General features: G+C 49.8%; 1 protein-coding gene across 1 annotated transcript in view; it reads right to left on the reverse strand.

Annotated features, from left to right (window-relative positions):
• Window positions 1–342: 342 nt before the first annotated feature.
• NXF1 (nuclear RNA export factor 1) overlaps window positions 343–16,397 on the reverse strand; it is a 173,889-nt gene continuing 157,834 nt past the window's right edge. Inside the window, 1 exon segment of the mRNA XM_075326585.1 lies at window positions 343–5,089. Within this exon segment, the coding sequence (XP_075182700.1) occupies window positions 5,051–5,089 (39 nt within the window). The 3' untranslated portion in view covers window positions 343–5,050.

A 16,397-nucleotide genomic window follows, 5' to 3' on the forward strand; every position in this document is an offset into this window, starting at 1 on the left:
AGATAAAAATGCTAACTCTGTTGTTTTCCACCAGGTGGCGCTATAGGTGGTTTCATTGCGTAGCGCATGGCTACTTTACTATACCTAGACACCACTTCTATGCCTATAGCTGCCGCCGTTCTCAAGTTAATGGCGGTGGACAGGATATGGGTGGACACTGTATATTATATACAGATAAACATACATATACATATGTACCAGGGACAGAATTAAAATCAAACCTGCGATGCTACTATGACCACTAGCCATGATTTTATAGCATCACTTAGGTCACTGGTTAAATAAAAAAAAAAAAACATACCCAAAAATCAACTCTTGAAACAAAAAGAAAAAAAAACAAACTTTTTTTACCAAACGAAAAAAAACATTTATTGAATTTTTTCACAGTGAGCGAGTTACTATATACAAGTCAACGTAGAAATACAAATTATCAGAATTGTTACAAGGTGTGTGGTTGGGAGACGGCAGATCTGGTGTTGACTGTTCTCCTGCTTGCGGTGAATGACTGAACATTTCCATTAGGGAGATCGATACACAATCTATTACAGGCTGATAAGTTTCTAATAGCCAAGAAGGTGTCCTGAACAGAAATATGCAATCAAAAGTCTGAAGAACTCTAGGTCAGGAGTCAGCAACCTGTGGCCCTCCGTGGAGCGCCACGGATTGCTGAGCCCTGTTTCTATGACCGAACAATTGTTTGGCCGTCAGTTATTCATCCCGACTTCCCCATCATACACAAGTATGCTCAGCTTGGCCTGGCGTCCATGTGTCCTCAGGGTTTAAAATTAGGTCAGACAACTCTTATAAACAAAAAGATCAGACATGTTGAAATGCAACATGCCCGATTCACCTTCCCCACCATGACAACATTAGATCCTTGCCGCCTCCAGCCGAATAAATCGGTGGGTTTAACAAACATTCATCTAATGTGTATCGTCAACTTTTCCCAGAGTAGAACTCATTATAAACTGCAATAATAGAAAAAAATATTTGTTGCTATGGTCAAAAATATTAAATTTGACTTTGAGATTTTTTTTTTTATATATACACCGCATGCAAATACACTGACTGTAAGAAAGGTATACACAGCACAACCCAGATAGTGAGCCAGCTATGTTACTGGTAAAGCAGAATATCCTCCATAGGGAAGATACCAGTAATGCTGAAAATTATGCAAAAAAAAAAAAAGTCACCCTTCACAGGACCTAATTTCGCAAACTTTTTTTTTTTTTTTTGCAGCCTTCATGTGAAATGACACTCGATCCTATGTAAACTAAACGTTTATATTCTTTATGCAATATAACAGGTTAATAATCCCTCTACTGCCAAAGTGATCGGAATGACAGGCAGGGAAGGGATGAAGCCATTACTATAATCAAATGCACATTCACACACTGGACCATGTCAATACCCGCCCAAGTATCCTACAATTCTTCTTCCAGCCTATCCATTCCTCCCCCATTCATGCAAACACACCCCCATTCACTGCACCCCACTCCCACAAGTGATGCCCACCCCAAACCCTATTCAATAACCATGCACTCCAACCACACCTAAGTTTGAAAAATATTTAGACCCATTTTGACCCAATCCCCTATGATGAGACCATGTTGAATTTACAGATTTTAGCAACACGGGAAAATTTCAGACATTTGCACACTTTTACGGAAACACCAACTCCCCTATAAACCATAGTACAGCAGTATTCACACTTGAGGCCTCCATGGACATTCGACTAAAATGGGCTGGACCCCTCAATATCTGTGTATGGCATCACCCGACTCTTCCCCCGACAGATGACATTGATGAAGAGAAGGATCCTGCAAAGCTGATCCTTTTGCTCTCCGGGAGATTTGCGGCTATTTGCAAGAGTCATTAAGAGAAGGATCTGGCATGGCTGTTCCAAAGAATGGAGAATCTCTTGGAGAGCAAAAGGAAGAGTCGTTGAGGAAGAGAAGGACCCGGCATGGCTCATCCTTTTGCCCTCTGGCAGATTTTCTGCTATTTGCAAGAGCCGTTGAGGAAGAGAAGGTTACGACACGGCTGATCCTTTTGCTCTACGGGAGATTCGCCACTATTTGGAGGAGTCGTTGAGGAAGAGAAGGATCCGCAATGGCTCATCCTTTTGCTCTCCAGGAGATTCGCCAATACTTGGAAGAGTCCAGTAGGGAATCTCTCGGGAGAACACAGGATTGCTCAGCCAGGTCAAGCCTTTGTGTTTGCCATCAACCGAACAATAGCTCAGCCAATATCTGTCTAATGTACATGGCGGCCTTTAGACTGGGCTTACACGGACAGATTATGGTCCAGATCAGAAAGTTATCCCAACAAAACACTGGGACACTGATCCAGCCACTTGTACATGAGATTTCTCATCATAAACTAAATGTATTCCCAATTTATGGGTTTTGGTTTACTATGTAGTGATCAATGAACGGAATTTTTTTTTTTAAATTTAAAGACTAGATAAAAATAATGAAGGAATAATAATACATGTAAACCCAGTCACACGGACGTCTATCCCTAGTAATATAGCAAAATGGGGAAAGTGGATGACAAACACACCCAAAACTTTAGGGCTCATTCACACGGCAGTTTTTCACGGATTGAACTCCTATCTATGATATGGGGCTGTTCACATGTCCGTGGTTTTGCACAGCCCAATCCATCTGCAAAACATGATGGAGAACTGTCTGATGTATCAATCTCCGCAATGAGAGTCGATGGGTCAGGGCCACAAAAGAAAAAAACGGGCAGCACTCGGATTGAGAATTTATTTTTTCCTTCACAGAAAACCGGATGAAAGTCAGACTGGTTCTCATGTAGGTGAAAATCACTGCCATGTGAATGAGCCCTTATTCTCGCACAAAAAAAAAATGCAGATTAAGGCCCCATTCACACATCAGTATTTTTGCATCAGTGTTTGGCTGCCAAAGCCAGGAGGGTAAGGCTGCTTTCACACATCAGTTTTTTTGCCATCAGGCACAATCCGGCAAAAACGATGGCCTTGCGTTCCATCTGGCTTTAGCCGGATCTGGCAAAATTTTCTTGTCTGGCGGCCAGATGGAATGCTGAGGGGGACTTTTTTTGTCTCTGGCAAAAAAAACGTATTGCGAGGCCTATGGACGCCGAATTCGGCGTAATGCGGTAAAAACTAGATCCGGTTTTTTGAACCGAGCATGCTCAGTATCACAACAGATCTGTAAAAAAACTGAAGGAACTGATGGAAAAAACTGATGTAACTGATCCGTTTTTCGCCGGATCTGGCGCATCAGTTTTTTGCGGGATCATGCCCGATGCCTAAAAACTGATGTGTAAAAGCAGCCGAACTTACAGAGAAAAGCTATAAATGAAGGATTGACAGCTGGTCTGTGTTTCGGAGATGCTCCTGGTTTTGGCATAAAAATACTGATGAAACACTGATGTGAATGAGGCCTTACGCACACACATACAACCACAGATACACATACCCATTTTCATGAGATACCCCCCCAAACACCCACCTCAACCCAAATTTGTAATTTCCCCAAAGACACAAGGTTTTGCAAATTGGATCTAAAGGGAAACATCTACTATGCTTTTCGCACACATAACAGACATCATGAGATATCCCCTGACCTCCAACACCCACCTCAATCCCAGATTTGTCATTTTCCCAAAGATACAAGGTTTTGAAAATTGTACCTAAAGGGAAACATCTACTATTCTTTTCGCACACATACCCGACGTCATGACATATCCCCCGACCCCCCACCCACCTCAATCCCAGATTTGTCATTCTCCCAAAGATAAATTTTCCAAATTGTACCTAAAGGGAAACATCTACTATGCTATTTGCATTACTAGTTGGTTGTGAGAATAATAATAAAAAAAATAAAATGAAATACAGGCCTTTTAAAACTAGCTTACATGTAATAAAACTGTGCAGCACAAATACTAGGATGAAAACAAAAAACATCAAAAAAAAAAAAAAAAAAAAAGAAGAAGAACATAACCGGTAAGGCTAGAGTCAGAGCATCGAAGCAATGACGTCAACGAGTACAACGCACGTAAAGGATTAAACTCAATGTTCATCGATATTAAATACATTTTTTTGTTCCATTTGTCGATATAAATAAACAATTTTATTGTAATTAAAAAAACAAAAATAAAAAAAACCTTAAAGTAATCTCCATGGAATTGTGTTTGCAGAACACTACACCGCGCTGCCCCTCGGGTCACTATACACGGGGAGATTTTCCGTCTTGGATCAGTCTGCTGTTTGAGAAGATCGGTAAATCAGAAGGTAAATCACAAACTATCAAAACTGGTGCAAAGAAAAAGCAAATCAATATCGAAAGAGTCAGCTGCAATCTGCTGTTTTGCTATGGATCCATTTGTCCTTTGCACTAGTTTTGCCATTTGTGTCCCATCCCACCAGTACAAGGTTTAGTGCACCTACACAGGTCAGTAAAGATGGACGATGAACAAATGACGATGCCAGTGTTCTCTTATAGCTGAAATATCAGGGTTTTTTCCCTTAAAGTAAAAAGATGCAAGTTTCATTTTTGCCTTTAAGTTTCTACCTAACCAAGTGATGTTCCAGACTGAAGCGAAACGCGGGGTTTTCTTTAACATGAGAACTTATCCCTACCACGTGCTGATCTATGTTTGTCACTCCTGGCGTTCCTCAGAAAGTTTGTACACCGGAAATGTCCATGACAAAGCTCGGAGGATGGAGGAAAGATCTTGTAAACCACATGAGACATTCACTCACATGGAAGTAAAAGGAGCGTTTGTATCCTTCATCTGATCCTTAGAAACATAAGGAGTCTAGTAAATAGGACACGCAGTCTTTCCAGGAAAAGAATACAGATTTTTTTTTTTCTCCAAAATATATGTACACGTGTAGACTGTCCTGTAGTCAGAGGTGGTTTAATGACAAAACCAGATATTAGTAGTGCCCCGGGAAGTGGGTATTAAACAGCATGTCCTTGGTTTGTGTATAATACAAAGTCATTATGTAGAACTTTAAAAATGAGCAAACATGTAGGAAAGATTAATGTGGACGTCACTTCAGGAAGGCGACTTCTGGGATTTTACCCTCTGCCTGCAAGAAAAAAAAAAACAAAACACAACGTGGATATATAGATTTAGTAAATTGCCATAAACAAAAGGAACTTTGAGGAATCAGTCTGTATGTTTCATAACCACTATAACCAGCACTTTTCACACACAAATATACATATACACATACATATACACATACATACATACATATATACTACCTGTGTAGTACCCGGGCATTGCCCAGGATAGTAACCGCCTCCTTGCCCGTCCGCCTCTATCTGTCTGTCTCTCTCTTTGCCAGTTTGTCTCTGTCTTTCTCTATCCGTCTCACCACCGACATCTTATTACCTCACACATAAGCTTCTTATACTAACAGTTTATTTTGTTCCTATAGCAACCAATGACAGTTGCTATTAATAACCTATATAATAACCTATAGCTCCCACCTTCAATCAGGTGCAGGTGCGGTGGTGGCAGGCGTGGTGGCAGGAGCCGCGGGGTCCGTGGTGGTGGCGGCGGCAGCAGCAGCGGGTGACAGGTGCAGCAGGCCGGTGCAGTGAGTGTCCCAGTGTCTGCGGTCCCGGTTCAAATGATGGTGCCTGGAGCGGCGCATGCGCAGATGGAGCTCTCATCCAAGGGCTCCATCTGCGCACGCGCTGACTCCCGGCGCCATCATTTGAAACTGGGACCGCGGACAAACTGGGTAACTTGCTGCACAGCCGCCCGCCCCGCACGCAGAGAGTGGCAGCCAGTAGGCTGCTCGCCCACCCTGCGTGCAAGCGGCCGGGTACCTGTGCTTGCGTGCGGGTGCCTGTGTGAGGACGGCAGCCGGCTGGCGCCCGCACACAGCGCCCGGCTGACGCCCGCACACAGCCACGGGTACCCGTCTGCCACCGCACGCAAGCACAGGTACCCGGCCGCTTGCACACAGCCACAGGCACCCGGCCGCCCGATCGCCGCACAGACAGGACACCCAGGTACCGCTATATTCGGATTTTAAGACGCACCCCCCATTTTCCTCCCATTTTGGGAGGAAAGAAGGGAATTTTGTTTACTTACCGTAAATTCCTTTTCTTCTAGCTCCAATTGGGAGACCCAGACAATTGGGTGTATAGGCTATGCCTCCGGAGGCCGCACAAAGTATTACACTAAAAGTGTAAAGCCCCTCCCCTTCTGCCTATACACCCCCCGTGCTCCCACGGGCTCCTCAGTTTTGGTGCAAAAGCAAGAAGGAGGAAAAAATTATAAACTGGTTTAAAGTAAATTCAATCCGAAGGAATATCGGAGAACTGAAACCATTCAACATGAACAACATGTGTACACAAAAAAACAGGGGCGGGTGCTGGGTCTCCCAATTGGAGCTAGAAGAAAAGGAATTTACGGTAAGTAAACAAAATTCCCTTCTTCTTTGTCGCTCCATTGGGAGACCCAGACAATTGGGACGTCCAAAAGCAGTCCCTGGGTGGGTAAATAATACCTCATAAAAGAGCCGTAACGGCTCCGTCCTACAGGTGGGCAACCGCCGCCTGAAGGACTCGCCTACCTAGGCTGGCATCCGCCGAAGCATAGGTATGCACCTGATAGTGTTTCGTGAAAGTGTGCAGGCTCGACCAGGTAGCCGCCTGACACACCTGCTGAGCCGTAGCCTGGTGCCGCAAAGCCCAGGACGCACCCACGGCTCTGGTAGAATGGGCCTTCAGCCCTGAGGGAACCGGAAGCCCAGCTGAACGGTAAGCTTCGAGAATTGGTTCCTTGATCCACCGAGCCAGGGTTGATTTGGAAGCCTGTGACCCTTTACGCTGGCCAGCGACAAGGACAAAGAGTGCATCCGAGCGGCGCAGGGGCGCCGTACGAGAAATGTAGAGTCTGAGTGCTCTCACCAGATCTAACAAGTGCAAATCCTTTTCACATTGGTGAATTGGATGAGGGCAAAAAGATGGTAAGGAGATATCCTGATTGAGATGAAAAGGGGATACCCACCTTAGGGAGAAATTCCGGAACCGGACGCAGAACCACCTTGTCCTGGTGAAACACCAGGAAAGGGGCTTTGCATGACAATGCTGCTAGCTCAGACACTCTCCGAAGTGAAGTGACTGCTACTAGGAAAACCACTTTCTGCGAAAGGCGTGCGAGAGAAATATCCCTCATTGGCTCGAACGGTGGTTTCTGAAGAACCATCAGCACCCTGTTCAGATCCCAGGGTTCCAACGGACGTTTGTAAGGAGGGACGATGTGACAAACCCCCTGCAGGAACGTGCGTACCTGTGGAAGTCTGGCCAAGCGCTTCTGAAAAAACACAGAGAGCGCAGAGACTTGTCCCTTAAGGGAGCCAAGCGACAAACCCTTTTCCAATCCGGACTGAAGAAAGGACAGAAAAGTGGGCAAGGCAAATGGCCAGGGAGAAAAACCCTGATCAGAGCACCACGACAGGAATATTTTCCACGTCCTGTGGTAGATCTTGGCGGACGTTGGTTTCCTAGCCTGTCTCATAGTGGCAATGACCTCTTGAGATAATCCTGAAGACGCTAAGATCCAGGACTCAATGGCCACACAGTCAGGTTGAGGGCCGCAGAATTCAGATGGAAAAACGGCCCTTGAGACAGCAAGTCTGGTCGGTCTGGTAGTGCCCACGGTTGGCCGACCGTGAGATGCCACAGATCCGGGTACCACGACCTCCTCGGCCAGTCTGGAGCGACGAGGATGGCGCGGCGGCAGTCGGCCCTGATCTTGCGTAACACTCTGGGCAACAGTGCCAGCGGAGGAAACACATAAGGTAGTTGAAACTGCGACCAATCCTGAACTAAGGCGTCTGCCGCCAGAGCTCTGTGATCGTGAGAACGTGCCATGAATGCCGTGACCTTGTTGTTGTGCCGGGACGCCATTAGGTCGACGTCCGGCATCCCCCAGCGGCAACAGATCTCCTGAAACACGTCCGGGTGAAGGGACCATTCCCCTGCGTCCATGCCCTGGCGACTGAGAAAATCCGCTTCCCAGTTTTCCACGCCCGGGATGTGAACTGCGGAGATGGTGGAGGCCGTGGCTTCCACCCACATCAAAATCCGCCGGACTTCCTGGAAGGCTTGCCGACTGCGTGTTCCTCCTTGGTGGTTGATGTAAGCCACCGCTGTGGAGTTGTCCGACTGAATTCGGATCTGCTTGCCTTCCAGCCACTGCTGGAACGCTTTTAGGGCCAGATACACTGCCCTGATCTCCAGAACATTGATCTGAAGTGATGACTCTTGCCGAGTCCACGTACCCTGAGCCCTGTGGAGAAAAACTGCTCCCCACCCTGACAGACTCGCGTCCGTCGTGACCACCGCCCAGGATGGGGGTAGGAAGGATTTCCCCTTCGATAATGAAGTGGGATGAAGCCACCACCGAAGGGAAGCTTTGGTTGCCTGAGAGAGGGAGACGTTCCTGTCGAGGGACGTCGGCTTCCTGTCCCATTTGCGTAGGATGTCCCATTGAAGAGGACGCAGGTGAAACTGCGCGAAAGGGACTGCCTCCATTGCTGCCACCATCTTCCCCAGGAAGTGCATGAGGCGCCTCAAGGGGTGTGACTGACCTTGAAGGAGAGATTGCACCCCCGTCTGTAGTGAACGCTGCTTGTTCAGCGGAAGCTTCACTATCGCTGAGAGGGTATGAAACTCCATGCCAAGATATGTCAGCGATTGGGCCGGTGTCAGATTTGACTTTGGAAAATTGATGATCCACCCGAAACTCTGGAGAATCTCCAGAGTAGCGGTGAGGCTGTGCTGGCATGCCTCTTGAGAGGGAGCCTTGACCAGCAGATCGTCTAAGTAAGGGATCACCGAGTGACCCTGAGAGTGGAGGACCGCCACTACTGCAGCCATGACCTTGGTGAAAACCCGTGGGGCTGTCGCCAGGCCGAACGGCAGTGCCCCGAACTGAAGGTGTTCGTCTCCTATGGCGAAGCGCAGGAAGCGCTGATGCTCTGGAGCAATCGGTACGTGGAGATAAGCATCTTTGATATCGATCGATGCAAGGAAATCTCCTTGGGACATTGAGGCGATGACGGAGTGGAGGGATTCCATCCGGAACCGCCTGGTCTTTACGTGTTTGTTGAGCAGTTTTAGGTCCAGGACAGGACGGAAAGACCCGTCCTTCTTTGGAACCACAAACAGGTTGGAGTAAAAACCGTGACCCTGTTGCTGAAGAGGAACGGGGACCACCACTCCTTCTGCCTTCAGAGTGCCCAGCGCCTGCAGAAGAGCATCGGCTCGCTCGGGAGGCGGAGATGTTCTGAAAAATCGAGTCGGAGGACGAGAGCTGAACTCTATCCTGTAACCGTGAGACAGGATGTCTCTCACCCAACGGTCTTTTACCTGTGGCAGCCAAATGTCGGAAAAGCGGGAGAGCCTGCCACCGACCGAGGATGCGGTGTGAGGAGGCCGTAAGTCATGAGGAAGCCGCCTTGGTAGCGGCACCTCCAGCGGTCTTTTTAGGGCGTGACTTAGACCGCCATGGATCGGAGTTCCTCTGATCCTTCTGAGGCCTTTTGTACGAGGAGAATTGGGACCTGCCCGCACTCCGAAAGGACCGAAACCTCGACTGTCCCCTCCTCTGTTGGGGTAATTTTGGTTTGGCCTGGGGTAAGGATGTTTCCTTTCCCTTGGATTGTTTGATGATCTCATCCAGCCTCTCACCAAACAAACGGTCGCCAGAAAATGGCAAACCGGTTAAGGACTTTTTGGAAGCCGAATCTGCCTTCCATTCCCGTAGCCACAAGGCCCTGCGTATTGCCACCGAATTGTCGGCTGCAACCGCCGTACGGCTCGCAGAGTCCAGGACAGCATTAATAGCGTAGGACGCAAATGCCGACGTTTGAGAAGTTATGGACGCCACTTGCGGCGCAGACGTACGTGTGAGTGCGTCAATTTGCGCTTGACCCGCTGAGATAGCTTGGAGTGCCCATACGGCTGCGAATGCTGGAGCAAAAGACGCGCCGATAGCTTCATAGATGGATTTCAACCAGAGCTCCATCTGTCTGTCAGTGGCATCCTTGAGCGAAGCCCCATCTTCAACTGCAACTAAGGATCTAGCCGCCAGTCTGGAGATTGGAGGATCCACCTTGGGACACTGAGTCCAGCCCTTGACCACGTCAGGGGGGGAAGGGATAACGTGTATCCTTAAGGCGCTTGGAAAAACGCTTATCTGGACAAACTCGGTGTTTCTGGACTGCCTCTCTGAAATCGGAGTGATCCAGAAACATACTCGTTGTACGCTTGGGGAACCTGAAACGGAATTTCTCCTGCTGAGAGGCTGACTCCTCCGCTGGAGGAGCCGAGGGAGAAATATCCAACATTTGATGTATGGACGCGATAAGATCATTCACTATGGCGTCACCATCAGGAGTATCAAGGTTGAGAGCGGCCTCAGGCTCAGAATCCTGATCAGCTACCTCCGCTTCATCATACAGAGAGTCATCCCTCTGAGACCCTGAACAATGTGATGAGGTCGAGGGGATTTCCCAGCGAGCTCGCTTAGGCGGTCTGGGGCTGCGGTCCGTGTTAGAGACCTCACCCTGGGATCTATGAGACACCCCGGGGGAACATTGTTGTTCCAACTGAGGGGAACTAGGGGGCAGTGATTCCACAGTGCCCATGGTCTGAGATACCGGTCTGGACTGCAAAGCTTCTAGAATCTTAGCCATAGTCTCAGAAAGTCTGTCAGTAAAAACTGCAAACTCCGTCCCTGTCACCTGGACAGTGTTAGCTGGTTGTTCCCCCTGGGCCCCCCTTAGCAGAGGCTCCGGCTGAGTAAGTGCCACAGGGGCCGAGCAGTGCACACAATGAGGGTCAGTGGAACCTGCCGGTAGCGAGGTTGTACATGCGGCGCAGGCAGCATAGTAAGCCTGTGTTTTGGCACCCCTGCTTCTTGTGGGCGCCATGCTGTTGTCTCCTTTGAGCAACACAACAGGGTATATAGCTAGAAATCAACTGTGCACCATACAGTGTAAAGTATAATCTGCAAACATATAAACTATAATTACACTTCTGCACCAAGTGGGGCCAGCACCTGAGGTGCTGCTTACCGCCCGCTTAAAGCGGTTGTGTGGCCACCAGAATCCCTGCCTGGGTCCCCCAGAGCTTGTCTCCCCTCTGCAGCGTCCGAGGAGCTGACAGGAATGGCTGCCGGCGTCCTGAGGAGAGGAGGGAGCCATGGGCGTGACCCAGAAAGTGCGGGAACTGGTGCCTGCACTGTGCACAGTGAGGGGGGTGGAGTATGCAAAGCATGCTCCAGCCCTCAGTGCTGCCGTGCTGTACAGCGTCCCGCCCTTCCCCTGACTGGCAGGGCTGGGGGCGGGAAGAAAGAAGGGAATTTTGTTACTTACCGTAAATTCCTTTTCTTCTAGCTCTTATTGGGAGACCCAGACGATTGGGGTATAGCTACTGCCCTCCGGAGGCCACACAAAGCACTACACTAAAAAGTGCAAGGCCCCTCCCCCTCTGGCTATACCCCCCCGTGGTATCACGGGTTCTCCAGTTTTAGTGCCAAAGCAAGAAGGAGGAAGCCAATAACTGGTTTAAACAAATTAACTCCGAATAACGTCGGAGAACTGAAAAACCGTTCAACATGAACAACATGTGTACCCGCAAACAACCAAGAAATCCCGAAGGACAACAGGGCGGGTGCTGGGTCTCCCAATAAGAGCTAGAAGAAAAGGAATTTACGGTAAGTAACAAAATTCCCTTCTTCTTCAGCGCTCTATTGGGAGACCCAGACGATTGGGACGTCCAAAAGCTGTCCCTGGGTGGGTAAAGAGATACCTCATGTTAGAGCTGCAAAAACAGCCCTCCCCTACGGGGATGTCACTGCCGCCTGCAGGACTCTTCTACCTAAGCTGGCATCCGCCGAAGCATAGGTATGCACCTGATAGTGTTTGGTGAAAGTGTGCAGACTCGACCAGGTAGCTGCCCGGCACACCTGTTGAGCCGAAGCCTGGTGTCGTAGCGCCCAGGACGCACTCACGGCTCTGGTTGAATGGGCTTTCAGCCCTGAAAGAACCGGAAGCCCTGCAAAACGGTAGGCTTCCAGAATTGGTTCTTTGATCCATCGAGCCAGGGTGGCTTTAGAAGCCTGCAACCTCTTGCGCGTACCAGCGACAAGGGCATCGGAACGGCGTACGGGCGCCGTGCGGGAAATGTAGATTCTGAATGCTCTCACCAGATCTAGCAAACGTAAATCATTCTCATACCGGTGAACCGGATGAGTGCAAAAGGACGGTAAGGAGATATCCTGATTAAGATGAAACGAGGATACTACCTTAGGGAGAAACTCCGGAATGATGCGCAGCACTACCTTGTCCTGGTGAAACACCAGGAAGGGAGCCTTGGATGACAGAGCTGCCAGCTCAGACACTCGCCGAAGCTATGTGATCGCAACGAGAAACGCCACCTTCTGTGACAGGCGAGAAAAGGAAACTTCCTTCAGAGGCTCGAAAGGCGGCTTCTGGAGAGCAACTAGAACCCTGTTCAGATCCCATGGATCCAACGGCCGCTTGTACGGGAGTACGATATGACAAACCCCCTGCGGGAACGTGCGCACCTTAGAAAGACGTGCTAGACGCTTCTGAAAAAACACGGATAGTGCTGAGACTTGCCCTTTGAGGGAGTCTAGCGACAAGCCCTTTTCTAACTCCTATTGTAGGAAGGAAAGAAAGATAGGCAATGCAAATGGCCAGGGAGACACTCCCTGAGTAGAGCACCAGATTAAGAAAATCTTCCACGTTCTGTGGTAGATCTTAGCAGACGTGGGCTTCCTAGCCTGTCTCATGGTGGCAACGACCCCTTGGGATAATCCTGAAGACGCTAGGATCCAGGACACACAAGCCACACAGTCAGGTTCAGGGCCGCAGAATTCCGATGGAGAAAAACGGCCATTGAGACAGTAAGTCTGGTCGGTCTGGTAGTGACCCCGGTCGGCCGACCGTGAGATGCCACAGATCCGGGTACCACGATCTCCTCGGCCAGTCTGGTGCGACGAGTATGACGCGGCTGCAATCGGATCTGATTTTTGCGCAGTACTCTGGGCAAGAGTGCCAGAGGTGGAAACACATTTGTGAGCCGGAACTGCGACCAATCTTGCACTAAGGCGTCTGCCGCCAGAGCTCTGTGATCGCGCGATCGTGCCATAAATGCCGGGACCTTGTTGGTGTGCCGAGACGCCATTAGGTCGACGTCCGGCCCCCCCCCAGCGGCAACAGATTTCCTGAAACACGTCCGGGTGAAGGGACCATTCCCCCGCGTCCATGCCCTGGCGACTGAGGAAGTCTGCTTCCCAGTTTTCTACGCCCGGGATGTGAACTGCGGATATGGTGGATGCTGTGTCCTCCACCCACATGAGGATTCGCCGGACTTCCTGGAAGGCTGCTGACTGCGTGTCCCTCCTTGGTGGTTGATGTATGCCACCGCTGTGGAGATGTCCGACTGGATTCGGATCTGCTCCCTTCTAGCCACTTTTGGAAAGCTAATAGGGTAAGATACCCTGCCCCGATTTCCAGCACATCGAACTGAAGGGTGGACTCCTGCTGAGTCCACGTCCCCTGAGCCATGTGGCGGAGACAAACTGCTCCCCACCCTGACAGACTCGTATCTGTCGTGACCACTGCCCAGGATGGGGGCTATGGCAATGAGGTGGGAATAAGCCACTATTGCAGAGAGTCCTCGGCCGTCAGGGAAAGGGAGACTTCCCGTCCAGGGAGGTTGACTGCCCATCCCATTGGCGGAGAATGTCCCATTGCCGTTGGCGCAGATGAAACTGCGCAAAGAGAACTGCCTCGATGGCTGCCACCATCTTCCTTAGGAAGTGCATGAGGCGCCTTAAGGGGTGCGACTGGCCTTGAAGGAGAGACTGCACCTCTGTCCGCAGTGAACGCTGCTGGTTCAGCGGAAGCTTCACTATGGCTGATAGAGTATGAAACTCCATGCCGAGATACGTTAGTGATTGAGTCGGAGACAGATTTGACCTTGCCAAATTGATGATCCACTCGAAAGTCTGGAGAGTCTCCAGCGTAACATTCAGGCTGCGTTGGCATGCCTCGAGGGAGGTTGCTTTGACGAGTAGATCGTCCAAGTACGGAATCACCGGGTGTCCGTGAGAGTGCAAGACTGCTACCACTGCTGCCATGACCTTGGTGCCCACCCGTGGGGCTGTCGCCAGACTGAATGGCAGAGCTACGAACAGAAGATGTTCGTCTCCTATCACAAAACGTAGAAAACGTTGGTGCTCCGTAGCAATTGGCACGTGGAGATAGGCATCTTTGATGTCTGTTGAGGCAAGGAAGTCTCCTCGAGACATTGAGGCAATGACGGATCGGAGGGATCCCATCCGGAACCGCCTGGCGTTCGCATGCTCGTTGAGCAGTTTCAGAACCAGAACAGGACGGAAGGAACAGTCCATTTTTGGAGCCACAAAGAGATTGGAGTACAAACCCTCGCCCTCGTTCCTGAGGGGGGACAGGGATCACCACTCCTTCTGCTCTTAGAGCGTCCACCGCCTGCAGCAGGGCATCTGCTCGGTGGAGAGGTGGGGCCGTTCTGAAGAATGGAGTCGGAGGACGAGAACAGAACACTGTCCTGTGCACGTGAGCACAATGTCCGTCACCCACCGGTCAGTGACCTGTGGCAGCTAAATGTCGCCAAAGGCGGGGGAGTCTGCCATCAACCGCGGATGCGGAGAGAGAGAGAGAGAGCTGAGAGTCCTGAGGAGACCGCCTTGGTAGCGGTTCCTCCGACTGCCTTCCTTGGGCGAGATTGAGCCCGGCCGGAATCTGAGCCCGTCTGAGGTTTTGTAGCCCTTTTGCACGAGGACAATTGGGACCTGCCGGAGCTTGGGAAGGACCGAAACCTCGACTGTACTTTTAGGACAGTATTAACAGGGTAAGTCGCAGTGCAGACATTGCGGGGTTACGGACGCCTCTGCGGTACAGATGTCCCTGCTCAAGGTCAGCTGCGCAAGAACAGCAGAAAAGGTTAGGTTGCCAATACGGCTGTGGATGCCGGAGCAACCGACACGCCGATAGCCTCCTAGACAGATTTCAACCAGAGTCCATCTGTCTGTGAATGGCATCTTGAAGTGAAGCCCCATCTCCAGTGCAACTATGGCTCTATATGCAAGCCTGGAGATTGGAGAATCCACCTTTGGACCCTGGGTCCAGCGCTGACCACGTCAGGGGAAAAAAGGGATAACGTGTATCCTAAAAACGTTTGGAGAAGACGCTTATCTGGTAAGCGTGGTGTTCCTGGACTGCTTCTCTGAAGTCAGCGTGGCCAGAAAAATACTCAATATCTGCGTGAGACACTGAAAAGGAACTTCTCCTGTTCGTCTCCTATCTCCACTGGGGGAGCTGAGGGAGAAAGATCCAACCTTCCATTGATGGACGGTATAGGATCATTCCGTATGGCGTTACCACCCGGTGTATCCGGATTGAGAGCGATGTCAGTATCAAAGCCCTGAAGAGCTGCCTTTTGGTCAAGTAGATTGCCCATGGGTGCAAGTCTCTATATTATGACTACTCCGTCCCTGTCCATGGACAGGGTTGACAGGAGGTTTCTTTGGCCACAACTAGTAGAGCCCCGGCAGACGAAGTGCTAGAGACCCCGGCAGACGACGTGCTACAGGGGAGCATGCACACAATGGGACGGTGTCATGAACAGCATCCCATGTAGTAAAAACAGCACTGAAATCTGTGTTGCTTTTTTGCCGCTGCCGACTAGCTATCTAGAAGTATATAGCCAAGATTGGTGACCGTACATTGCAATGTATAGCATACAGGCATAAAGTACAAATGACCACTGCAGCACAAGCAATACAAGCAGCATAGAAGCCTGTGCCCTGGCACCCCTGCTCTTCTGCTGCTGTATACTAGTCATCTAGGGGAATATAGCCCAGAAGAGTGACCCTACAGTGCAATGTATAGCATACAAGCACAAGTACAAATGAACACTGCAGCACATGCAATCCAAGCAGCATAGAAGCCTGTGCCCTGGCACCTCTGCTCTTCTGCTGCTGTAGACTGGTCATCTAGGGGAATATAGCCCAGAAGAGTGACCATACAGTGCAATGTATAGCATACAAGCACAAGTACAAATGCACACTGCAGCCCATGCAATACAAGCAGCATTAAACACAAATGAACACCTCAGTCGTGCAAAACAAGCAGCCTAGAAAGCCTGTGCTTTAGCACACCTGCTTTCCTGCTGCTGATGTGTCGCTCCCCAAGCGGGCATATAGCGACCTATGCAGTTAAAAACAACACATGTATACACTGCAGTTATATCGTGGTCAGCACTATGTGTGCCTCTTACCGCCCGCCTATAAGCGGG

This window comes from Anomaloglossus baeobatrachus, chromosome 10, assembly GCF_048569485.1.
Source record: "Anomaloglossus baeobatrachus isolate aAnoBae1 chromosome 10, aAnoBae1.hap1, whole genome shotgun sequence".
NCBI lineage: Eukaryota > Metazoa > Chordata > Amphibia > Anura > Aromobatidae > Anomaloglossus > Anomaloglossus baeobatrachus.